Source organism: Microtus oregoni, unplaced genomic scaffold (assembly GCF_018167655.1).
Source record: "Microtus oregoni isolate MIOR12 unplaced genomic scaffold, Mior012 000054F_ref0000373, whole genome shotgun sequence".
Classification (NCBI taxonomy): domain Eukaryota; kingdom Metazoa; phylum Chordata; class Mammalia; order Rodentia; family Cricetidae; genus Microtus; species Microtus oregoni.
The window spans coordinates 10,485,419-10,512,460 of record NW_024543830.1 but is presented as its reverse complement, the minus strand read 5'-3'; the positions used below and the strand labels follow the sequence as shown (position 1 = coordinate 10,512,460).

At 46.1% G+C, this 27,042-nt stretch overlaps 1 protein-coding gene across 2 annotated transcripts; it reads right to left on the bottom strand.

The window, feature by feature from the left end:
• Positions 1–498: 498 nt before the first annotated feature.
• On the bottom strand, positions 499–22,800 carry Ampd1 (adenosine monophosphate deaminase 1). 2 transcript variants are annotated; one of them, XM_041638141.1, is made up of 15 exons: positions 22,711–22,800; positions 17,730–17,910; positions 17,003–17,168; positions 13,582–13,747; positions 11,391–11,610; positions 9,768–9,897; positions 8,063–8,257; positions 7,674–7,805; positions 6,750–6,913; positions 5,162–5,288; positions 4,818–4,981; positions 3,832–3,952; positions 1,569–1,742; positions 1,294–1,404; positions 499–667 (listed from the first exon to the last, which is right to left on the bottom strand). In XM_041638141.1, the coding sequence occupies exons 1-15, from the start codon at positions 22,730–22,732 to the stop codon at positions 509–511; spliced, it is 2,232 nt and encodes a 743-aa protein (XP_041494075.1). In that variant the 5' UTR covers positions 22,733–22,800; the 3' UTR covers positions 499–508. The 2 variants fall into 2 exon arrangements, with proteins under 2 accessions (XP_041494075.1, XP_041494077.1); XM_041638143.1 differs by having other exon boundaries at positions 22,696–22,750.
• Positions 22,801–27,042: the final 4,242 nt, after the last annotated feature.

The window sequence follows — 27,042 nt, the reverse complement described above, 5'->3', positions numbered from 1 at the left end:
AGTCTCCAGCTACGACAAATCTTCCCTCGGTGCTGCTCACAAATGCCGGTTTTCTAAACTTTCGCATAACTGGTCTGACTTTGTGGAAGAAAGCCCCGATGGACTTAAGCTTTGTCAAGGATCCAGGTGCCTTAACTGTGTTCTGTTTCTATAGTCCTAAAGCCCACCATCTCTCAGCATTGGGTCACTGGCTCGTGTCCTTGGCTTCCTATGGTAACTCTCCTGCCTGAAAGTCGTGCAGGCTCTGGAGTCACACAACCTTACGTCCCCACCGCTGTCCCTCACAAAGGATATCTTGAGGACTTAATCTAACTAATTCACATTTGCTCGTTATCACCAAAATAGAAATTATATCTACTGTACAAAGGCATGAAAGGAACTGAGTAGATGAAATATCAGTGAAACACTTAATACAATGCTTGCCTTATTTTAAGAGTAGGGTCGTGATAACTGGTACTACAGGTTTCAGACTCAGTGAAAACCCCACTCACAGAGTTATCCAGTTTATTTATTCTGTTGGTTTGAGACCCTCAGCAATTAAGTTGAGTTCATAACACCAAGTTTCATAGCGATAGGCCATGCGAATTTGAGCGACATTTGTCCTCCGGATGTCATTTCCAACGGGGCCTTCCTCCAGGTAATTGTTGCCCAGAAACTTGGCTTTTTCCTGTAAGACAACGGGAGGAGAAAGCTCAATGTCTCCTTTCCCCACTGGGATAGACGGTGATCACATCCTCCACCGTAATCTTCATGTTACTCATAAACCAAAGGAAAAACAGCAAGCCATTCATTTGGTGCCTCTGTGTGCATGTTCCCTGAGAAATCAAATGTATTATTTCCTGAGAGACATGGCCAGAGGACAGAATTCAGTGGGGGAGGCACAGGGATTCAAATCAGAGCCTTCCAGGCTCTACCACTCCCTGAGCTAAATCCCCAGCCCAGGATGGTCTTTTCTAGTCCCTGTCATAGCAACTCTATGTGGCTTGTGCATCAGCTTCTCCTCATGTATTCATGGATTTCCTCACACCCCTCATTTCCAATAATTTTTCTTTTTTCTTTCTTTTCTTTATTTTTTTTTTCGAGACAGGATTTCTCGGTTGTTTTGGAGCCTGTCCGGGAACTCACTCTGTAGACCAGGCTGGCCTCGAACTCACAGAGCTCTGCCTGCCTCTGTCTCCCGAGTGCTGGGATTAAAGCCATGCACCACCACTGCCCGGCGTTCCACTAATTTTTCAATGTGTAGATCGCTAGACCCCCATGCTCAGAAGGGCAGTCAGCTACAATCCAGTCTACCTCGTGAGAAATTCCACACTGCAGGACACTGTTCCTGGCCACCTCACACATGTCGCAGGTGCTCAGCTTGAAGACTTGCGCAGCAATGGCATATTCTTCCATCAGGGGCTCCTGCAGTTATTTATGTAAATAAGGAAAGGGGTGCCTTAGTAAAAGAAACACTACACATCCTACGTAAAGAGAAGGAAGAAGTGCCTTGATTGGACTTTCAGTTTCTGGGTGGGGAGTGATGGCGCTGCAAAACACACTTGCATTGCTCACGCTTCGGCGTGTACCTTGGTGAAATGGAATTGCATCGGGTCGTCGGTTGACAGCGAGATCATCAGGCCTTTCTGGAGGAAATCCAAGAAAGGATTTTTTGCATATTCGAGAAACAGGCTGTTGTTACTTAATGGTGACATGGCGATGGGAATCTGGGCTAAGAAAAACAAGTACTGTAACACAGGACTCTGGAAAGAAAGGAAAAGCGACCGTGAGGATGGTGAAAAGGAATAGACCCTAGAAATCTTAAAAGTCCCTGATCAACCCTATGGTTTAGCTTTCCACAAAGGTGTCTTAAATCCTACAGAGTGGTTATAGTTTCTTTTCCTTCTTCCTTCCTTCCTTCTTTCTTTCCTTCTTTCCTTCCTTCCTTCCTTCCTGTAATAATAAGGGCGGCGGGGCTGCATCCCTGGCACCCCAGCCGCCTGCTCGGCTAGCTTATGCCCCGAAATAACAACACACAAACTGTATTCATTTAAAAACTGCTTGGCCCATTCTCTTCTAGGCTAATTCTCACATATTAATTTAGCCCATTTCTAATCATCTGTGTGTAGCACCCCAAGGTGCGCTTACCAGGGAGATTCTAGCCTAGTCCATCCTGGGTCGGAGCTTCATCCCGGGAGTGGGGCATGGCGTCTCTCTCTGAGGCGTCTGCTCCCGAGAGAGCTGTGGAGTCTCTGAGCTCACTTCCTCTTCCTCCCAGCGTTCTGTTCTGTTTACTCCTCCCACCTATCCTCTAACCAATAAAATGGGCCAGGGCAGTTCCTTTATTAGCCAATGACCTTCCTCCATCACCTTCCTTTTTTCTTTCTTTCCTTCCTTTCTTTCTTTTTTTCTTTCCTTTCTTTCTTCTTAATGTGCATTGGTGTTTTGCCTGCATGTGTATCTGTGTGAAGGTGTCAGATCCCCTAGAACCGAAGTTACAGGCAGTTGTGAGCTACCATGTAGGTGCCAGGACTTGAACCCAGGTCCTCTGGAAGAGCAGCCACTGCTCTTAACCAGGCTGATTGTAATTTCAATGTAAATACTGAAAATTAAATGTTCTGGTATGGCTTCCAGAAGCATTGGATAAAATCAGTTCTTTAAACTTGAATATTAAGTTATCAAAGTTAGATGGTCTGATCTAGACAACTAAAGCTCAAAAGAGTCTCCCCGAAACCAACTTTTTTTTTTTTTTGGCTACATGAAAGTTATGACTATCACAAGAGACATTTTAAAGCAAGCTACAACAAGAAACCTGGCAAAAAGTAGCTGCAGGGAAGCCAAGCCAACCTCTGATTTTACCCGCCAGAGTTCTAACATGGAAGTCGGGAGATGTGTGTTCATTCATTTCTGAGGGCGACTAGCAAGGAAACCTTGAGAGAAACCCTTAGCAGCTCTCCTAGAATGAGCTACCTAAGTAACCCTCCCAAATGATTCATGCTCAGTGACCCTCATTTCATAATAAGGGTACTAAAGACTCAGAGTAGCGAAATTGAAGCTGTTCCTTTTCAACCTTGCAAAGTTGGATAACAACCTAGAGAAGAGACAGCAATGGCTGTGTTTTCCGTAGTCCCTGATCATGATATGAAAATGTCCTGCTCCCTTTGCGTCGTGGGCTGGTTCTCCAAGGAGTTACAGTCTTTCCCACGAGGCTAGCTTAGTCCTCACCCCAAGTTCCCCATCCTCCTGGGGGTTGAGAGCTGCCCTGTCCCCCCTCTCCTGATACCTTGGACTTTTCAACCCTAAAGAGAAAGTACAAAGCATTCAGGCTATCAGATGCCAGCTGCCTACTAGGGAAGACAGAGGCGGAGTGCCTCCTGCTCATTCTTGATTCACTGATGAGCTCAAAATACAGATCATACTGAAAATGGACCATAATGATTTATTTGTTACAGGCTCTAATATAGAATTATTATTACTATTAAGAATATACTCCGGCCTGGCATGGTGGCGCACACCTATAATCCCAGCACTCAGGAGGCAGAGGCAGGAAGATCTCTGTGGGTTTGAGGCCATCCTGGTCAACAGAGTGAGTTCCAGAACAGCCAGAGCTACAAAGAGAAACCCTATCTCAAAAAAAAAAAAAAAAAAAAACAAAAGGGGGTGGGAGAGAAAAGACTCTAAGCCAGATGTGGTGGTATTCACCTGTAATCCCAAAGCCCAGCAATCAGAAGCAGAGGCAAGGGGATTAGGAATTCAAAGTCATCTTTAGCTACATAGCAAATTCAAGTCCAGCCTGGGCTACATAAGACCCTGTCTCAAAATTAAATTAAATTTAAAAAGCTTCAAACTCACCTTCTTTAAATTCAGGCCGTGAGAAATATTGTCTGCTATCATAAAGGCTGTCATGAGATGAGTGAGCGCTCCCGCCTCCCCACAGTGAGGGCGGAACAGAAATGTGTTCATGCCTCGTTCCCTGTGAAAACAAAAGGGCCGTGGGAACCTTAGGTTCTGGGCAGAGAGATGAGCTGTAGGAACCCCAAGTTCTGGGCAGAGAGATGGGCTGTGGGAACCCCAGGTTCTGGGCAGAGAGATGGGCTATGGGAACCCCAGGTTCTGGGCAGAGAGATGGGCTATGGGAACCCCAGGTTCTGAGTGGAGGGATGGGCTATGGGAACCCCAGGTTCTGAGTGGAGGGATGGGCTATGGGAACCCCAGGTTCTGAGTGGAGGGATGGGCTAGGGAACCCCAGGTTCTGGATGAAGAGATTTACAGGAAAATCCATTGGCAGAGTTAACACTTGGGAAGGGAACAACCACCAAACAGATCCATCAAAACATAAACTACAAATCTTCATCATAATTCTTACTAAATACAATCATTTTTCAATAAAGAGGCAGCAGAGGATATGGTGGGACAAGGAGGCAACGGAGAATGAGTACATCTATAGGGACTTCAGTGTTAGTGTGAGCCTCCCTGGGTACCAGGCACATACATGGTGCACAGACATACATGCAGGCAAAACACTCGTACACATAAAGTAAAAATAGATAAATCTTTAAAAGGAATTTTAAAAAGAAAAAGAAAAGCAAGAGGCAGTGGTGTGCATCTGTGACCCCAGGACCCCTAGGTGAGAAGGAAAGCTGAGACAAGAACCGCCAGACACTCAGGTCTAGTATGTAGTATGGTAGAAAGAAGAGGCCCGCCTCAGTAACCTGGAGGAAGGGAACCGACATCTGCCCTCTGACCCCTCCCCCTGCAGGTGCTCTCCAGTGCTAATACACACACATAAATACACTCATGCAAAGGCAGCCCTTCCACCCCACTTCTCCTGCACTTACCTTCTCAGGCTGTTGAGCACTGTGATGTTTGCATACATGTAGTAGGCATAGTAAGTATAGGATGGGTTGTTCTCCATTGTCCACTCCTCAGGCTTGGGACTCTTGGAGGAAAACATGTGACCACTGTGTTTGGACTCATCATCCACGCTGTCAAAGCCAGTGATCTGTCAGGAAAGTGAGCCATACCGTGGGTTCAGTTCAAGGGCAGAGGCTCTGTCCGCAGAGAAGTTCCTCAAACAGCTCCAAAGGGGAGGTCGATTTAAAGATAAGTAGGGAGAGTCGGCGATGGCCAGCAAGGACAACGGGCTCAGGAGAGGAATAAGGGCCCGAAGGGTCATACTTACGTGTTTGAGAAAGACACTGAGGTCTGGGTTAGCTTGGGGGTTGATGGTGGCCTCAAACACTGGAAGGAAAATATTCTCCAGCATCTTTCCAAAGTGTGGCAGGAAATTCTTGGATCGGAACACATCACTAACGGTGAAAGGAAAGGGAACTTAGGAGGAGGGGAAGCATAGCTCCCACTCTGTGGGAGCCAGAGAACCAACTGTCACTTGTCAGAAAAGGGCCTGGTGTGTTCATCCTGCACCCACTCCCAGACAGTCTCCTTGCACACACATGAGCAGGAGTTTAGGTTGGACGGGAATTGGACCACATATCCCAGCTCTTCTATAAACTCCCTGTGGCAAGAAAACAACTTTTACAACCAAGTCCAGCTATGAGGAATATAGTAATTGTGCCATAGGGATCTCAGCGATCAAACACACGTGTGTCACAAGACAGCAAACGGGAAGCTGCCATCAAGAGTTCCTGTCTGGGGAGGGGGATGCAGCTCCATTGGTAAAGTGCTTGCCTGGTGTGCACAAAGCTTTTGGGTTCAATCCCCTGTACCCCACGAACCAGACAAAAGTGGTGGCGCATGCCTAGAATTTGATAGTTTCAACACTCTGGGAGAGTCTCTCTCTCTCTCTCTCTCTCTCTCTCTCTCTCTCTCTCTCTCACACACACACACACACACACACACACACACTTCATCTGTGGTAACAATAAATTATACCACTTTATATATGCCAGAAACTTCTTTTTTGGTTTTTTTAAAAAAAAAAAAAAAACAAGAATTTTCTGTGTAGCCCTGGTAATCTTGGAACTCACTCTGTAGACATGGCTGGCCTCGAACTCAGAGATTTGCCTGCCTCTGCTGGAATTAAAGGCTCATGCCACTCCCAGCCAGCACCAGAAACTTTTCTAAATAGCCAAAAAATATTAGTTACATTAATCCACATAACAACTCATTCCCATTTTTAGGTATTTTGAGAGATCTGAACTCATAATCTAAGCTTCATAGTTGTGGAGCAAACACTTTACCAGCTGAGCCATCTCTCCATTTCCAGAACGAAACCTGGCATTTCCAGAGGGCACACAAGCAGGTTGGCAGAGAGCATGTAAGTTAGATAAAAGACCAATGATGTCGCACACAGGAGAGAAACCATTCCTGCAGGCAGGGAGTGCCTGCACATCCATGGAGGGGGTAGACGTCCTCGGTACCACTGCTGACAAACACCCTGGCTACAAAATCAGCCAGAAGTGGCAGCAAAGGTTCAGATACAAGACGGCGATAATTGGATTCTGACATGGTGGCACAATTCTGTAATCCCAGCGTGCAGGGGATAGAAACAGGTGGATTGTCTAGCCTGGGTTATATAGTGAGAAATTTCAAATTTTAGGTCAGCCTGGGCTACATAGCAAGACCTTACGAGAGAGAGAGAGAGAGAGAGAGAGAGAGAGAGAGAGAGATGATTTTGGAGCTAGTTCCCAGTGTAGCCCCTTCAACAAAACTGACATTTATTTAAACTAAATTCTAGTTCAGGTTGAGAGGAGAGGCAGGAGAGGACAGACTTGAGGGCCCAGCCCCCTCAGGGAGGCCTAAATACGTACTAGATCCTGGGGACTTGGATCATCCACGTCATGTTGGGGCAATAGATGCGGTTGCAGACAAACCAGGAGGAGAGTTTGCTCCACTCATCCGGACTGCGACCATAGATGGACAAGCGGGGCTCCGCATGCTGGTACTTGGCCTCCACCAGGTCTGCACCCACCTCCTGTAAAGGCAAGAGAAGGGTCTGAGGCCAGGAATTCCCACAAGTCCTCCCAGAGGTCAAGACCCATGAGATGTAGGGAGGGGAAATACATCCTCCACAGAGCTGTGGTACTGTGAAAGGGAGTGAGAAGAGAAGTATCCAAGACTGAGCAAGGACAAAGACTGGTAAGATGTGACAGAGACCTCGGGAAAAGGTCAGGCTAAGGATGATGAGAGAGAGATAGCCATGGGGCCTGCAAGACAAGAACAGCTGTATATACCCCCATTCCTCAGTGGCATAACCCCTATCCCACATGCTTCTCTTGTTTGTTTGTTCAAGATTTTATTTATTATGTATATAATGTTCTGCCTGCATGTATGCTTGCATGCCTGAAGAGGGCGCCAGATCTCATTACAGATGGTTGTGAGCCATCATGTGGTTGCTGGGAATTGAACTCAGGACCTCTGGAAGAGCAGTCGGTGCTCTTAAACTCTGAGCCATCTCTCCAGCCCTGCTACTCTTGCTTCTTAAAACACAGCATCACAAGGAATGCTCTTAGATCTACCCAAACATCGAAGGCCAGGTCTTCACCCGCTAAATCACACCTTAACTTCTCTACCCTAGAATCAGAGAGGCATTTCCCCAGACACCTCCCTTCCCTCCCCTTCTCCCTTCCTTCCTTCCTTCCTTCCTTCCTTCCTTCCTTCCTTCCTTCCTTCTTTCCTGTCTTCCCTCCTTTCCTCCTCATTCATGAACCCATACTAAATATTTTTTTACTCACCTTAATGATAGTGGCAAAATATTCCCCTTTAATGTAATTGTCTGTTTTTAGGTAGAGGTCCCGAAGCTCACTCGCACCCACGGGGTTGTATTTATCATTAAATTTATCAAAACGTTGGAATGTCTGGCGTCCCTGAATCAGGAAACAAGAGCAGAAGTTTTGATCATAAGAGTTTCCTGGGCACATAACCCTGGGGATGACCAAGTGAAACGGGGTGGATCTCAGGGGAAAAGGATGGGCTCCAAGGACGAAGCTCAGTGTGAGCGATAGTGGGTGAACCTCAAAACTCATCAGAGGTACTTTCGGTCATCACAGTAGCCAAGGTAGTGAAGAGGGCTGTGGGACATCTGGGGTTCCGTGTGAGAAAACTAAGCATCTTCCCAACCTACAGCGTGAACATCCAGAGAGTCGACCGTCAGGTCGTAGGGATGCATATTCAATTTAGCAAAAAGTTCCTTCAGGGTCAGATTCTTCTCTTTAGTGCTGTAGACCACTCTGTCCGCATCGATGTGATAGGATTTCTTAATAAAGCGCAGCAGATGCTTCTGGTTCATGCATGCGGCTGCATGGATGTGAGTATCCACCTATGTGCACATTCAGAGGGAGAAAAACCGGCAATCAGCCTTCTTTCCTCCACTGTCAGTGGCCACAGCGCCTGCAGATTCCGCCAAGGAGGGAGGAAGGAACAGACGGTGGTGTGGACTGACAGCTGATGGAGGTGGCCCAGTGGTAAGGACCCATTTGTGTCCTCTCTGCACCTGTCCAAGACTGTGAGCAGTTTAGCTGGGTGCAGGGATGATGCTCGCCCCTCCCGAGCATCAGCGCATCCGATGTGCTTCCGACATATTGAAGCAAAATTCTTATAGCTTGTTCTCTACGCCACAAATAAAATTAGAAGCAATGTAACTATCATAACTTTTGTACCCAGAGAAGTTAAGGAAGATGTTAGGAAGCTTGTTGGCTACACTGGCACATGCCAGTAATCCCTGCCACATCCCAGCCCTGGGGAGGAAGAGGCAGGAAATCAGGAGTTTATAGTTGTCTTCAACTATATACTTCAAAAGTTCAACTTCAAACTTCAAACTCAGTTTGAGCCAAACCAAAACAAAAAGCAAAACCAAACAAAATTAGGGCAGGAAGCTGACTCAGCAGGTAAAAGCATTTGCCACCAAACTTGATGTCCACAGAGAGCTGACTCCTGAAAACTGTCTTGGTACATTGATGATATGATAAAAACAAAATTTATAAGTACAATATTATTTGACTGTTCAAGGCAATTTCACGCAGCCCAGACTGGCCCTGAGTTAAAATGCGGCTGAAGATGACTTCAAACTCCTGATCCTCCTACCTTCACCTCCCAAGGACTGGGATTTCAGACACATAGTCCATTTATCCATCTATCTATCTATCTATCTATCTATCTATCTATCTATCTATCTATCTATAGACAGACTTTCATTCTGTAAATCAGGCTGGCCTTGAACTCACAGAGATCCACTGTCTCTGCTCCCCCAATACTGAGATTAAAGATGGGCCACCACACTTAGCTTATCACGCCCAATTTATAAAATGAATATTAGCCAGACATGGTGCGTGCTGTAACCCCAGCACTCAGGAGGCACAGGCAGGAGGACCACTGTGGATTGGAAGGCAGCCTGGTACACATAATGAGTTCCAGCCAGCCAGGGCTGCACAGCCATCATGTCTCAAAAATCAATAGGAAAAGCTAGAGGAATGGCTCAGCAGTTAAGAGGGCGTATTCCTCTTGCAGAGGACCTGAGTTCAGTTCCCAGCACATTGTAGCTCACAGTTGCCTATAACTCCAGTTCCAGGGGCTCCAATACTGTCTGGACCCTAGAGTACCTGCACTCAAAGTGCCAATCCCTCCCATCTCCCTTGCCCAAGTACGTACTCACACACGACTTTAAATAAACTGCCTTTTTCCCCCTCTTGGACAAACAACAGAATGGCACTTGGAATGTTCTAGATATGCTCTACCTGCCTTCACTAAAGTCCACGCAACCTGCAGCAGCGGTGGGTTCATCGGCAAACAGCTTCTTGTCCTTAAGGGCAAGGTGGGTGCGGTGCACTCACCTTCCTGCAGTTATAAAAGTCCCGGTGGGGGTTGTTCTTCAGCTCCTTCAGCTCATCCATCTCGTTCAGCATCTGATGGACCTGGAACTTGGAGGAGAGGAACTTCAGACGCCTGTGGGCGTAAGTCTTACTGTGGAAAGTCAACACACGGGATTCGTCAGTCTATCCGGACAGGTAAGGAAACATAACAATTTCAAAGTCTCTAGGACTCGCCTCACCCACGGGAGGAAACAGTTGTGGGAAGAAATACTGTTTGTTCCTCTACAGTTACCCAGCTTTTCAGCAAAATTGGACAAAATACTGAAGAAGGACGTGGGAAAGCTTTTAAAAATCTATGGGGACCGTGTCAGTCAAAGGTGAGGTCCCCAGCTGTGGAGGCAGTAGACCTGGACGCCGTCCTGATTCAGCACTGTGTGACACAGAGGTACTTACTTGCCTTCCTCCACTTTCAGATGCTTCAGCTTGTTGAACCGTAATTGAAGTATGTCAGGGGAGGGTGGGGTGGGGAGATGGCTCAGTGGTTAGTTAGAAAGTCCTGAATTTGGTTCCCAGAACCCACTTCTGGCACCTCACAACTCCATCTCAGCTCCACCTGCCACCACCAGGCCAGGGGATCTGATGCCTCTGGCCACCCTGGAGCTCATGTGCACATACCCACACACAGACACTTGCATATACACGTAATTAAAAATAATAGGGGCTGGAGATATGGCTCAGTGGTTAAGAGCACTGGCTGCTCTTCCAGAGGTCCTGAGTTCAATTCCCAGCAACCACATGGTGGCTCACAACCATCTGTAATGATATCTGGCGCCCTCTTCTGGCGTGCGGGCATACATGGAGGTAGAATGTCGTATATATAATAAATAAATCTTAAAAAAAAAGAAAGAAAAAATAATAATAAAATAAGTTGGGCAATGGTGATGCACGCCTTTAATCCCAGCACTCGGGAGGCAGAGGTGGGTGGATCCCTGTGAATTATAGGCCAGCCTTGTCGAAAGAATGAGTTCCAGGACAGCCAGAACCACACAGAAAAACTCTGTCTCAAAAAACAAAGCAAAATAATAACGATAGTAATAAAATCATAAAATCTAAAGGGGAAAAAAGAGTGTATCAGCAGGGCTGTAGCTCAGTTGATAGAATGCCTATCTGTAAGAAGTCCTGTGTTCACTCCCCAGCACTGCATAAATATTGAGCGTGGTGGTGCGAGCCTGTAATCCCACACTTGGGAGGTGAAGGCAGAAGGATAGAAGTTCAAGGTCAGTCACGACTACAGAGCAAGTTTGATATTAGCCTGGGCCATTTGAAACACTTCAAGTAAATAAACAGATAATAGCCAGGATAGATGATAGATAGATAGACGATAGATAGATGATAAATAGATGACAGATAGATAGATAGATGATAGATGATAGATAGATAGATAGATAGATAGATAGATAGATAGATAGATGATAGATGATAGATAGATAGATAGATAGATAGATAGATGATAGATGATAGATGCATCGCATATGGTCATTACAAGGAATAAAGGAGTTTAGTGCAGTATTTTAACACACTATCGGCATTTTTCATCCACCAATAACACCGATTGCTGACGTTTAGATCTCAAGTAACACTTACACAGGCCCTTGTGCAATTAGAGCAAGCAAAAAATTCATGTCGTCCAGGAAGTCATCCAGATTTGGGTAAGGGTAGGGCTTAGGCTCCCCTCTGCTGGCTGCTGCTTCATCAGGGTAGATGTAAATCACACCGTCCTTCATCTTGAGGTGATAGCCCAGGTTCGCAGGGAGGTCCTCTGTGCGAAAGGGGTCTTCTCCCTTCTTCGGAGGAGGGGTAAAGACTTTTTCAATGAAACACAGGGCAATATATCAGCATATGGGACGAGGGACCATGTAAACATAATCCATATAAGAAATACTGCAGTATCTGGCTAGTCATCTCTTACTTACTTCATCAGTTATAATTGTACAACTTTTCCTCTTGACTCTGCCTCCTGAGTGCTGGGACTTAAGGCATGTGCCACCGTGCCTAGCCTAACATGTTCTTTATATAAAGCTTATTTTCACACTGATTTTTCAAAATGACTCAAAGAGAAGTATAAAATAACTATGATAACATTTTACCTAGTATAAAAATGTTTTTCAAGTTATTTAGAAGTAGTATTTATGTAATGTAATTAATATACTACTTACAAATACATTTTTCAAATTTATTTTTGAGGCAAGGCCTCATTCCGTTGCCTTGGTTGGCCTGGCACTCGTTATGTAGCCCAGGCTGGCCTCGAACTCACAGAGATCCGCCTGCCTCTGCCTCCTGAGTGCTGGAATCAAAGGCGTGCGCCACCACTTCTTATTTCTATTTGTTCATCTATGTGTTTGTTTAGCTCAGGAGATGGGGTGGGGTTGGATTTTTGAGACTGGTTCTCACAATCCAAGCTGGTTTCCAACTTGTTCTGTAGCTAAGTATGCACACACATATGCACACACATAACAAGTATGCGCAGCCACAGCACACACGTGCAGGTCCACATCTGTTTGGGGTTGGCGTTACACTTCTGTAACCCCAGCATTTGGGAGGTAAAGGCAAAATTGATCAGTTTAAGGTCATCCTTGGCTATATCACAAGTTTGAGGCCAATCTGGACTACATGAGCCCAAAGTAAAACAAAAAGTTCTAAATCTAAATGCCTAAAAATAGGAGTTAATTAAACCAATTGTGATACAGTTATACAAGAGGAATGCTCAAACTGGGCGAAATCTGATTATTAAATTGTGTAATTATATAAAACAGATGTCTTTAGGAGAGTCGGGACATTCTATTCTTTTTAAGATTTTACTTACTTCTACATTTATTTGTATGTATGAATATATGAGCACGTGTGCCACAGCACGTGGGAAGACATCTCGCGAGAGTCGTTCTCTTCCCACCTAGTGGGTCTGGGGCTCACACTCAGGCCTTTAGGCTCAGCAGAAGGCCTCCTTTACCCTCTAGGTCATCTCACCAGCCCTGTAGACGCCTTTTAGAGAGGCAGAGGCAGGTAAGAAACAATGGAATGTGGGCTGCAGCCTGAAATCTTCAGCTGCCTCTAGACGTGGATTCAGAGTGAGCGAGCAAGGAGAAAGGCCAGCCAGGCATGCAGAGCAGCCTAGCAGCTCAGGGAGGTGCTGTGCTACCCAGAGAGCAGGAGCGGCCTCCAACTAAAGCTGAGGGTGACGTGCAAGCCCAGGAGCCTGAACTTGAGAAGGGAGGACAGCAGGATTAGAGTCAAGGACATCCTCTCTGAGGAGCACGGTTTGAGGCCGACCTGGGTGAACCTGAGGTCCTATCACAAACAAACACTCCCATCCATAACAAAGACTAAGGAAAACTTGGTTAAGTGAGCAGGTAGGAGCCTGAAGAGCTGAGGTGCCCTTTGGTGAAGGCAGATGATTCTGACTGGCTCTGTAGGGGAATGGGGGAAGTGAAAGTTTTTGTTTTTTGTTTATCAGGAAAATAACATGCTTGGATCTGTTAATAACCAGGATAGATGTGAGGACAAAGCAAGAGATGGTGAGAGTGAACCGTAGGCCAGTAATTAGGACACTTTTATAAACACTGAAACAAGGAAAGAAACATGCAGGCCTAAGTGGGATTTGGAACCCGCTGGAGAGAGCAGGTTGAGAGGTATTGACATATGAATCACAGGTCGGGGCCAATGGCAACGATGATACCTTAAGGCTGGGTCACTGATAATCTAAGAACATTTGTTGAAATTCATATTTAGTAGGTAAGCCAAACGCTCTATTCCTTACGTTCATGAGAGAACAAGTTACCTGGATAGAAGCTCTCATTTGCTACCAAGGCTTCACCGTCGATGTTCCTCAGGTACTTGGAGGGAGTCTTGGGGAACCTCTGGAATGACTTCTGCATGTATTTCTCCCGTATACACAACGCCCGATAGAGACCTTTACAAACCACCTCGAAGTCTTCAACTGTTACCTGCCGAGAAAGTGTCAGAGCTACGCCTGGGAGAAGCTGGAGGTGGTCAGGCTGATCTCTCTTAGTTCCGGCTTTCCTGGGCACTGGGGCCCTGCTGGACCTCTCCTGCCTGGCTGACTGGGACCCCGGGACTCTCTCCAGACTGACTCCTGGAGTTTTTCTATCTCTTTTCTTTCTCTCCACCATACCTTACCTGCGATAGGAATCTTTCCTCTGAATTTTGCATTTGTTTCTGAGGTTTTTGGTTCTAGGACTCAAGTCAAGGCCAAATACCCTATCACAGAGTCTCCAGACATCCTGTTTTGTTTTTTGTTACATAGTGGTGATTATCAAAAAAAAATTTTTTTTTTTTTTGATTTTTCGAGACAGGGTTTCTCGGTAGCTTTTTGGTTCCTGTCCTGGAACTAGCTCTTGTAGACCAGGCTGGCCTCGAACTCACAGAGATCCACCTGCCTCTGCCTCCCGAGTGCTGGGATTAAAGGTGTGCGCCATCACCGCCCGGCTTCAAAAAATTTTTTGAAAAGTGATTAAAAGAACTGATTGCTTTTGACCACTGTTTTTGTTTGTTTTTAACTTATCACACAAAGTCGTGGGTTCATCATGGCGTCTTCCTATGTGTCAATATGCTCCATTCTTATCCATTTCTTTGTCTGCTGCCCTCTCCCATGCCCCTTCTTCCTGCAGTTGCTCCCCTTTATCATCCAGCAAGTCCCCTGTCCCCCTGCTTTCCTATTGCATGTCCTCTATTTCCCCCCTTTCTTAAGATCTTTTCCTCCATTTCATGGTCCCTTTTCCAATTTCTGGCTTTGTCATAGACACAATTTTAAATCAGGTTCTGCATGTAGGAAAATGTGATGTATCTGTCCTTCTGAGTCTGGTTTATCTCACGTAACATAATGATTTCTAATTGCATCTGTTCTGAAAATGTCCCTATTTTACAGTTGATTGTGTGTGTGTGTGTGTGTGTGTGTGTGTGTGTGTGTGTGTGCGTGAGTATGCTGCAGGTGTGCATGTCCAAAGAGGACACTGGGTATCCTGCTCCATCACTCTCTGCCTTATTCCCTTGAGAGAGGGTCCCTCACTGAACCTGGAGCTGGTCTGGCAGCCAGTAGGACCCAGAGACTGTCTCTGCTCCCCCCAGCACAAGCGTCACAGGCAAGTGTGGCCATGAGTACTGGGGATTTGAACTCAGTTCCTTCCTTCTTTCACTGTAAGTGGACTTACTGAGTCATACCCAAGACCCCGTGATTTCATCGTTAAGGAGAACCCATTCTAACGTTGTATATGTATTCTTCCTTTCACGTGATATTTACGCGTTCCAAATGCAAACCTCTGAAACTGGAAATGATGGCACAAGCCTATAGTTCCAGCATTTAAGAGACTGAGGCTGGAGGGTCACTGTAATTTCAAGGCCAGCCTGATCTACATAGGCGTTCCAGGACAGTCAGAACTATATATCAAGGTCTTGTCTCAAAACAAAATAAAAAGCCAGGTGGTGGAAAATGGGGTAAGGGGAAGGTGGAAGGGAGTAGGAGGAGAGGAGGGAGAGAGAACTGGGATGGGTATGTAAAATAAAAGAAGATTATTTTAAAAATAATAAAATAAAATCTTATGAGTTCGGTTTGAAAACGAAGGTGGGGGGATAGATGCAAACTTTAGCCAGAGCGCCTGAAGTAAGTGCTCAGTCTGGGGTCAGCTTCCAGTGGCACTTGTTCACAGCCATGTAGCACTGTGACAGACCAGACCCCTATCTGCTCCTCGCAGGCAAAGGCACTCACTCACCCTCACGACCCCAACCCTCAGCACTTCAGCATTCAAAGCCTTAGCAGTTGGCCTCAATAAGGACCAATTAAATAGAGTCAATTGATCATCTGATTCTAAAGGCTGGAGACTTTAGCTCTGAGACAACCTTCCCCATCTCTGTTTGCATTTCAAGGGTGCCCCTGTTGGCTACGAAGCACAGTCCTGTGGCACACTGCTCAGCAGCTCAGCTGTATCCAGCCGCTAAGTGAAGCGAAAGACGGGTGGCCCAGGTTTCCAACATGGGGTCTCTCTTGCCTTCCTTTCTTGCATCTTCTCCCTTCTGTCCGTTCTCATGTCTGCCAAATGCAGAAGCGCCGAGTTTGTCCCCTGATTTTTAAGCCCTTTGAAGTCTGGAGTTTTCCAAATTGTGATTCCTATGTATATACCATTTAATTAAACATTTCACGTTGGTTCTTTAATGTCTGCACCTGCCCCTGCCATTTACCCAACACCCTGGTTACCATGCCGAAGGAGATAAACAAGAATAGCTTGCATTTCAGCACCGTGAGCCTTGTGAGCATCTTAGGCCTGGGTCAGTTACATGAGAAGGGGGCCCAGTATTTATATTTGGAGCAGAGACTGGGGACCTGATAGCAGCTTCACCAATAGGATGCTGATACTGCAAGTTTGTGTGGCAGAGATTTATTAATCGACCAGCGGGGCCGAGTGTTGGTAACTGGAGTTCAGTAGCCCTGTGACATACCAGAATCCATTCCAAGCACCATCTGCTGGGTAGGCAACTGGAACAAACCCAGAGACTTTGGCCTAAAGACAATGAGCTCGTGGGAATTTCCCTTTCTTTTTAACATTTTTACTATGCATGAATGTTTTGCATGCATACATGTGTGCGCCACAACTGTGACCATGGAGGTCAAAGGATGCTTGAGCAGACAGTTATGAGCCACCATGGGGGTGCTGGAAATTGAACCCAGGTCCTCCGACAGAGCAACAAGAGCTCTCCGTTGCCATTCCTTCAGCACCTCCTCCATTATATTTCCCTTCATTTGTTTGTTTTGGGCATGCGCCATGGTGTGCATGTGGAAGTCAGAGGACCATTGCGGGAGTCGGGTGCCTCCTTCCACCATATGGGGCCTGAGGTTTGAACTCTGGTTTCCAGCCTGGGTGACAAGTACCTTTACCTCCGCAGCTATCTTTCAGTGCCCTTGTCCCTCATTCCCTCTTCTCTGTCTACTTTATGAAGCAGTCTGCAGGAACAAACTGCTGCACATCGCTGCTCTCCTTTGTCCTTTTGCCCAGCCTGTCCACTGCAGCCTGGGTCACCTGCCGCGTTGTATAGAGCGGCACAGGAGCATGGCAATGACATTCAGCACTAGTGCTGACTGCAGGGGAAGGTGCAAAGGAGGTACGCCACTTCTGCCCTAACAGGGAGGAGGATGGCACGCAGCAGCTCGGCAGACCTCGGCAGACCTCGGCAACGCAAGCACGACTCACCCCAGAGGCGTAGTCCCCAGTGATCTGCACCCTCTGGAAGTCAGGCACACTCTCGTAGGTCGGGGATGAAGAAATAAACTCTTCGATGTGGGACAGTTTGGTAGAAGATGTTTCGCTTTGTGGAATGGACAAATTAACCGTCTTCCGTCCCTGGAAGCGCCTTTTTCTGGGTTTGCAATGAACAAACAAAAGGAATTAGCTCTCAGGAGTGCTAGAAAGAAAGGGAAATGATTCTTTTTCATGAACGCTCTCTGGTAACTCCTGGGGGAAGGGAAGCATGCATGACAGGTGTAGCATGGGCAGGGATGACGTGTCCCCTCAAGGGCATGGTGCCCTCAGACTGGCTGGAGAGGGGGTCACACCAGAGAACACTGCTAGTGACTAGGGGCCACATCTGAAGATGAAGGCATTTGCCTTCCGGTTCACCTGCTAGCTATGTCTATGTCGAGAGGCTTTGCCGCAGCTGTCAGCCCACTTGGGAGGCTTCCGCCCTCTTCCTGGGGTACAGAAAGGCTTTATTTGGCTTGAGGAGATGTAGATAAGGGTGGGGGGCCCCACTGCTTTCTTCTTGTGTTGTTGGTATCTCGCCCTAACCGAGGCAGTGAGGAGGAGGAAGGACTTGGAAGCCTAGTAGAGGCCTTTCTGTCTGTGACCTGTGTTCAGGCCGACCTGCGTTCAGGACCTACTGCTTCTCCCCAGCAACTGCACCTTTGCTTTAAGCTCTTACCTCCTGCCATCCGTGGACAGGGTCAGGTTCTCCATGTGGAAGATGTGGGCTTGCATCTCATGGAGGGAAATCGGGCAGATCTCATCGACATCGAAGGGGGAGATCTCATGCCGGCCTCCCTCATCTTTGACTTCAGAGGCAAAGACTTTTTCAGCAAAGCTACGCATTGCATCATCAATTTCTAGAAGAGGTTTTTTTTTTTTTCACATATTAGTTGACGTTCTTATCCAAAAACCATCCAGGGGGTGCTGGATATCAGGCACAAGGATGAGGATAAATTGTGTGGGCCTTTGCTGATCTCCAGCCAGAACTCAGGCCTGCTCCCACTTTAGTGGGGTTCTGTGTATGGGGCACACACCTGGAGGGCCCTAAAGATGCAGCTAGCCTCTTACGGGACAAACTCTTAATATGAGATTACTTATTCCTGGCAGAGCTAAGTTTGATTTCAAAGCCATCACACAACACAGTCCTTCCCATTTGGTTGTCTGGGTCTTCCTGGTTGTTCTAAAGACTGCCGATCCCCATGGAGCTTATGGCTGAGAAATGAGCAGATATAGGAAAGGAATGTGGTCTCTAGGGCTCTTCAGAGGGAAGTGTCTTTACAACCACCTCTATTTTTCAAAAGACTGGCAACTGTGATACATGTCATGTGGAGAAAGGGAATTGCCAAACTTAGGCCTATGTGGTGGGGTCCATTCTTGTGGGTAGGACCTTTGACAAGGGGTGACTTAGAAAGCCAACCCACTGTTACACACTAAGTTTTCCTATTCTATTTTCTACCCCCCCCCCCCCGTGTGTGTGTGTGTGTATGAGAGAGAGAGAGAGAACAAGCCTTGGTGTCAGTTTTCTCCTCCCATCATGTGGGTGGGTTCTGGGAATTGAACGCAGCATAAGTTTTCCTATTTTTTGTTTTGTTTTGTTTTGTTTTTTTCATTTTCTGAGACAGGGTTTCTCTGTGTAGCTTTGGAGCCTGTCCTGGCACTCACTCTGTAGACCAGGCTGGCCTCAAACTTATGGAGAGCCACTAGCCTCTGCCTCCCAAGTGCTGGGATTAAAGGCGTGTGCCACCATCGCCCAGCTAAAGTTTTCCCATTCTTAAAGTGAAGAAGCAAGGATGACCTCCACCCAGTCTCATCATTCAGGGCAGGGATGGCCGCCAAACTCTGTTTTTGCTGAGTCCCACTGTCTGCTTCACGTGCCCAGCTCACACCCCATCAGCACCTGCACACCTGTAAGAGCTCCTTGGGGCTTCTGGAGAGCAGTGACAGGCCAGCAGCTAGCCACTGGAACAGTCCCGGCGCAGAAACCTGCTATGGAGATGGCAGAGCAAACTCCACAGAGAGAACAACCCTCTGTTGCCAGTGTCTCTGCAGGCTTCCAAGAGGTGATTATTTTCAATCTGATTTCATGGTATAATGAGTCCAAGCTTCTGCCCTGTGCTTATCAACTCCTTCACACACACACCCCCGTTTCAGTTTCCTTGTGTGTTAAGTGGGGGCACCACTACCAACCCAGCCTCACTTGCAAGGCGGCTGTGACATACTAGTGAGATAATGTGTGTAGAAACCCTTCCAGGAAAACAAAGCAGCAGATTAAACTGAATGAGGTAATTTGGCAGTGGCGGGCAAGCACACGGCCAGCTTTGGGCCACTGAGGATGATATGTAGTTATGACTGTATGAGATGAAGCATGCATTAGCAACGATAGTGAGTGACTCATAACTTCCCCAATGCTGTCAGGTAAGCTGGTTTCAAATCCTGGCTGGCCAAGGCAGAGTTAACAGGGCAGACTGTGTGGCTTGAACCTCAAGCACCTGATTGCCTTGGTAAACACAAACACGTCCAGAAACCGAGAATGTTTGGATGCTATTAGTGGTCCTCTGGCAAGCACAGCAGTCCGGTGAGACAAACGAAACCGCGAGTAGATAGGTGATGGCTGGGAATGCTGCCCAGCCCACCACCAGCCGACCCCTACAAACAGCGCCGTTCCTCCCAGAGCATCACAGGCCCCTCAAAGCTGAGTGGCAGGCAGAGGTTAGAAAGGCTTCATGCACCAGAAGGGCAATGGAAATAGACCAGTCGGTTACAATGATGAGGATGAGGGTTAGGACGCTATAGCTTGTCATGCTGGTCTGTGGCAGTGCTTCCCAAGACCTCAGGAAGGACAGTGTGGAATTGATGACAGAAACCAAATCCCATCTGGTGACGCCCTGGCTCTTTTAGAACAGCGTTTGTTATCTGGGACTGTTCGTATCTATTTGTCTCATATATATATATTAGAGTATAGCTTTTACTAAGGTTGTATCTCTCTAAACCACTACAACAGTTGAGAGTAAACATTATAATCTCAAGTACATGATGACCAAAAAAATGATATGGTTGCTATTTGGTTCCGCAGAATTGAACAGCTGTTTTGACTCCAAGCAAGCACAGCTGAAATTGGATCTCTAATTCGAGAGCTCTGCCTTTCCAACTACTTGGGGCATGGTGGTGACTATATGGGAAGGAAAAAAAATGGAACTAATATTTTAAAAGTAAGTAGGCAAAATGTGATGACAACCCAAATCAGGAAGGAGACGCCATCTCCTCAGGTTTCTATAGATAATCGCTGACTCCTTCTGAGCATGTGTGAGATCATGGGACACCTGAGGGGCGGTATCCGAGGGACAGGACATCTATATAGCACAAATAGGAAGAAGACAGGTAAAGTGGCAAAGGAAGGCACTGGATTAAGGTGAGAAAGGGTCCATGACATCTGGGTGGTTTTGGGCAAGCCACATAGTCCCCAGGAGCTTCGTGGTTCATCATCAGAAAGGGAGATACCAAGTTAATAACAAGTCAACCCCAGAACGCTGCTCTGAAGATCAGACATGACATGTTTAAAATCTGCAGGGTGCTCTCCCCAACATTTGGGATTACTAATGCAGGAAGTACAAGGCTCGACAAAAAGATCACCATGCTTGCTTCTACACCCGACAGATCCAGAAACCCAGGCTTATTTTCCAGCAGAGTTCATTCATGTGTGGGGAGGCCAGCTTGCAGGTTTCCTGCCTCCCCCGTCTCATCTTACAGAGGAACTTGGAGGCAGAACTACATCCGTCAGCAAAAGAACAGCAGAATCTGAGAGAGGGTGGGACACATAACAAAAGCTAGTTTTATCTAAGATCAGGTTTTATCTGGCCAAAAAATTCACAACAATTTTTTTTTTTTGCACTAGAGTTGAGGATCTTCTAAGGCAAGGTTTAGTGGACTCTGTTAACTCCTCTGTATGCTTTATTTTGAGGTAGCAACTTGGGGGTTAGTCTTTGTTTGTTTGTGTCTTGTTGTATTTTAAGACAAGGTCTCCCTGTGTAGGCCAGGCTGGCCTTGAACTTTCCACCCTCAGCCTCCCTAGTGCTGAAGTTACTGGTGTTCACCATCACATCAGGCTCGTTTCCTTTGGGGGGAAAATAGTGGGTTTTGTGTTTTGGAAATCCATGACAGTTGCTTGCTAACTACAGCTATTATGAATCGCTACTGGCATTTGGTGGTTCCATCTACAAACACTGCTGAGAAATAAGCCCCATTGTGAGTTAAGGAAACACTGTCATTTCTTCTATGGATACTTGTACATGGCAGGACAAATAGACCAAGATACTCACATTTTCCTTGACCTGTGTGAAGTAAAGCAAAATAAGACGTAGCACATGAACATCTCTGAGCACTCAGTGTGACGGTGAACCCAGGCTTTGGGAGACAGCATGTAGGCTGCAGCAGAAAGGGGTGGGACAAAGTGCTCTCTAGCTCATCCTCTGGTCTCCTACTGTGTGCTGCCCAAGGATATCATGGGGATACATAAGGTTGCTTTATACTTTCATCCCCTTCCTTGCACACATTAATACTCTTTTAAAAAGTCCTTCTTTGGGGGCACTGTGGGGCTGGGGTTTGAACCTGGGGCCTTGTGCTTGTTGCTGTCAAGCTCACACTCCACTACTAACCCACATTCCTAGCCCCTAAAAGTATTTTTTTGTAAGGTGGAAATTTAAAAGAAAACAAAATAAAGAAACCTGATGAAGAGGGTTCGGAGCACTCCATCAATGCTGTAAGTAGGTCAACGAAACCAGCTCATTGGTAAGCCGGCTGGTAGCACCCACTGAACCACCATTTCTCAGACCCGGTTTCACACAGAGAAGGTTTTAGATGCATAAGGCCAAGATGATATTTATGCATATAAAATATGGTAAAAAAAATAAACCCAGATTAAGAAAGCTGGAATATCACACAGCAATTTCAAAAGCTTTCTAGAAAGTGTTTGGAATAAATACATAATAAGTCATATTTTAACAGTAGGCTAAAGCGTTCTCCTGCCCAAAGGCTATCTACACTTACTGGCATAACACAAATGTGCCTGTTTTCTTAAAGGCACCTTTACTTTTACATAGGACAGATTGAGAGGCTGAACCCCAAAATGTTGAGTGGATCCTGGAACCATTGACAAGACTATGTGACTTTTAAAGCTACTGTTTTCTAATTTTCCTAAGTGAGTGTTTATTACTTTGACTTTTGGTGTAATTATTCTCTTTATTTCACATGCCTGGCTTTTTAGAGTGAAACATACATACAACTGATTTCTTTTTAAAGAAATCCTTCTAAGTGTGTGTGGGTTGTAGCGCACTGGAACACCCTGGGTTAAGGTTTCTGCCGTGCTCAGGATCTTTCGTACACTCTAGACAACCCTTCTAGGGTCTGTGAAAGCACAGCTTTTGCTTAGAGTAATCGAGTCGATGGCTCCGCTTTCTAAGGGATTCAAAGGCATAGTTCGAGAAAATAACCCTCCTCCCACAACCAGAAAGAAAGCGAACTGGGAAATGCTTTGCCTCTCCATAACGTGTACATCTAAAGCATTATGGACCCTAAATAACGAAGCTGACACGGCGGTTAAAGGAGTGGTTGCACACGGGGGAGAAATCCCCGAGCTCTCCAAATACTTTCTGCACACCTACCTGTAAGTTTGAACAGAGGCATTGTGGATGGGATCCTTGATTCTAGGCGAGCAGAGCAGAGGAAGGAGAGAGGGACTGTGGGGGTGGCTGACGGGCACTTTGAAATATGGAGACACTCATTTTATTATTTTGTTTTGCCCCCTGTAATCTGACCCTTCCCTGCTAAAAGGAGAGATGAGCTTCAGACCTATTTATAGCCTTAGGCCATGACAGCGACAAACAGGTGAAGCCTCCGGTCTTTATCTCGGGGTTTTAGAAAAGGTAGCTGCAGTGGCCACAAACCAAATCTAATCTCAACACCCACCAGACAACATGCTGGCTCATCATTAGGGCTTTCATACACAATGTGACCCTGCATCTATTTTTGACCCCACTTACATCAGCCTGCTGGGCTTCTGAAAAGGGGTGTATAACATCAGGAGAGCTTTCTGCATTTGGTGAATGTCCTGGTATGTTCATCAAGTCCTCAGCACACTCTCTCTCACACACACAAACTCACACATCACTCTCTCTCTTACACACACTTTTGCTAGCTATGTAGACTCATTATTTGAAAGGCTACCATGGACTGACCTGCGCAGTAGCAAATAGCAAGCCAGAGAGATAAAGAAAGCTCCTACTGAAATTCTAAGACACTACTTAGAACTGGGCCTGAGGGAATACACGTGCACTAGGGAAGGAGAGGCAGGAGGATCCGAAGTTCATGGTCATCCTTACCTAAACACCATCTCAAAAACAAAGTTTTGAAGTAGCGTCAGGGTCTAGCGAGTGCTATGAAGGAAACGAAACGAGGATTTGTAACGGTGAAAAGGCTCACTCTGTGACTTAGGGCAGAAGCAGCTCACGCTTTGGTGCTGAGAGAAAAATGGGGGCTAGAGTTGGCTTCGAGGTTCAGAGCACTTTTCTGATCCTCAGGCAAGTTTTATTTATGAAAATGCAAGTCAAATGCCACTACACAGTTCTCTCCTGTGGCGTGAGTTCCAAGAATGGGACTCAGGTTGGCGGCTTGTTGAGCCCTCTCACCGGCCCTCTGAACGGTTACCATTGTGGAGTTCAGACAGTGCACACAGAGGACCTACGTTTGACCCCCCAGCACCCACAGTAGATGGCTCACAACTCCCTGCAACTCTAGATCCAGCCGTGACACCCTCTTATGGCCTCCTGGGGTGCACACACTCGTGTATACCCAGAGTCTCAGTGCCGACTAGACAAGTGTTCTACCACTGAACTATACCCGAGCCCCAGCATTGATTTTGACTTGTTCTCACTATGAAGTCCAGGACAGCCTCCAACTCTTTCTCCTCCTTCCTCAGTCTCCAGAGCTATGTGCCACCAGTTTGCGTTCCACTGTTTTTCAGAACGGAATGACAAGAGCAAGAGCTTGCTTGCCATATTTATGGCTTCTGCTCCAACAGACTGAAGACAGTTCTTAGGACAGGGTGTTTGGAGGTCAGGCTTGTCGGTACACTTGTTATCCCAGCACTTGAGAGGCTAAAGCAGGAAGACAGCCACAAATTTAAGGCTAACTGGGGCTATGATGAGCATCGGACCAGCCAGGGCTACATGGTAAGATCCTATCTCAAAGGAAGAAACAAATAAAAAGGGATGAACAAACGAAGTGTGTTCTAGTGTTCGAGCCTGTAATTCAATCTACTTAAGAACTGAGGCAGGAGGATTATAAACTCAAGGCCTGCCTGCACTATAGAACTAGTCCTAAGGAAGTCTGGGTAACTTAGTGAAATGCTCAGATTAGATCAGAATCCCAAGAGATTCTGGGGGGCAGATAAAAAGGGAGAGAGCCAGAGAAGATGGGAGTCCCCTCAGATCGCCACCCAGTACAGGTCTGACATAGGAGAGAATGACGAAGGGGCTGAGTAGGTAGGAAGAGCCCCTGACTCCAACCAGGTCACACGAGGAATTCCCCAGAAAATGTTTTCCCATTACAGAACTCCTACAGAAAGTGGACTTGGCCTACGGCTGGCACACATTCTGTTGAGCAATGATTGTGGGGTACAGAGGGCAGAGACAGACATAGTCTCAGAGCTGTCGATGAAAAGATGAAGCAACCAGAAGCTGTCAGCCAGCTATGCTCCTCCACACCAGCTTAGGAGATGGCTAGGTACTTTAGGAGCACTTGCTGCTCTTCCAGAGGATCAATTTGGTTCCCAGCACCTATACCGGGTGGCTCATAACACCTGTAGTAACAACTCCAAGGAATCCATTACCTTTTGCTGGCAGACACACATGTGGTATTCACACACACACACACACACACACACACAACACAAACATACACACAAAATAACCATCTTGGGAGCTGGAGAGACAGCTCAGTGATTAAAAAACACTGGCTTCCAGAAACTGGAAACAATCTAGATGCTCCTCAACCGAAGTATGGACAAAGAAAATGTGGTACATTTACACAATGGAGTACCACTCAGCAGTAAAAAATGACATCTTGAAATTTGCCGGCAAAAGGATAGATCTAGAAAAAAACATATTGAGTGAGGTAATCCAGATCCAGAAAGACAATTATAATATGTACTCACTCATAAGTGGCTTTTAGACAAAAAAAAAAAAAAAAAAAGAAATGAGCATGGAAATAGATTATCTAAAGGACCAGTCACCCAGTATATCCAAAAGTGTTTCTAAACAGGAAAATAAGACAAAAGTAAACAAACAAACAACCATCACTGGCTGCTTTCTCAGAAGACCCAGGTTCAATTCCTAGTACCACATGATGGCTCACAATGGTTTATAACTCCTGTCCCAGATGATCTGACTGCCTCTTCTGGCACCAGGCATGCATATGGTGTGCAGACATACAAACAGGCAAAACACACACACATAAAATCAATCTTAAAAATGAGTAAGAAAATGTAAAATCAAAGCAACCACAGATGGGTACATTTCAAGAGAATGCCTCCTTTTGCAAACCAACCTGATGCAGGTTAGAAATGCCGATGCAGGTTGGAATACATCTTTTTTAAAAAAGAGAAATATTGAGTGTTTTATCTGCATATACATATGTGCGCCATGGGTGGTGTACGGTGCCTTTGGAGGCCAGAAAAAGGCGTCATTGTCAGATCCCCTGGAAGTGGAGTTACAGGAGGGGGTGCTGGGAATCAAACCTGGGTCCTCCGCAAAGCAACAAGTGCTCTCAACTACTGAGCTGTCTTTGTTGTTATTACTCTGTCTGGCCTGGAACTTGGTCTGTAAACCAGGTTGGCTTCAAACTCACAGATCTGCCTTCCATGCTTGGCTTAAAAGACAACGACGACAAAACAGCTGGGCAATGGTGGTGGCGCACGCCTTTGATCCCAGCCCTTGTCTCCCAAATATTGAGATTAAAGAGTCACAGATTTCTAACGTAGCTGGATGCGTGCAATGACACACCTTGTAAATCCCATCACTTGGTAGGTAGAGGCAAGAGGATTGGGAGTTATTTGGCTACATAGTGAGTTCAAGACCAACCTCTGGGTTACATGGTTTTTATTTTTTTGAGACAGGGTTTCTCTGTGTAACAGCACTGGATGTCCTAGAACCCACTTTGTAGACCAGGGTGGCTTCGAATTCACAGAGATTCACCTGCCTCTGCCTCCCAAGTGCTGGGATTAAAGGCACGCACCACCACTGCCCAGTTTATTTTTATTTTTTAAAGACTGAGTCTCAGTCTGTAACAGCTTAGATATTTTTTCTTTTTTACACAAAAGGATCCAAAGGCGTATTTCAGGAATCTGCTTTTTTGAGACAGAATCTCACTATGCAGCCCAGGCTGGCGTCAAACTCAGCCCTCAGTCTCTCAAGTGCTAGGATTAGGTGTGATGACCATGTCTAATTTTAACATTAAACTATAGCCAAAATGTAGGAAAACTCCGTGATCTCTGTAAGGGATTGACTGAAGTACAGTATACTATAAAACAAATACCAGGAGCCATTAAAGCACTGGTGCGGATGACTATGTATTAACATGGAAAATAGTCAAGGCATTTTATTAGGGAAAATCATAACAAAGATGTATATGCAGTATAAGATCTGTCAATCGTAGGGAAATTTCCCAGAACGTCTTAGTAAAAGGACGCCTTTGTCTGCTCATCCCTCGGCTCTAATTAACCTGCTTTTCTGAAGTGTGTAAAGAAGGTAAAGCAGTCTTCATTTCCTTCTGTCTCTAACTAGTTTCTAGAATAACATTATTATTTTCTGCTTTTTGAGGTGCCGCTGACAAGATGGATGGTTATGGCAAGCCCCACACATCTATAAACATGTCTACACACACTACAGCCCAAACACATAGAAACACATCTGCACACACTACAGACAGAAAATGTTGAT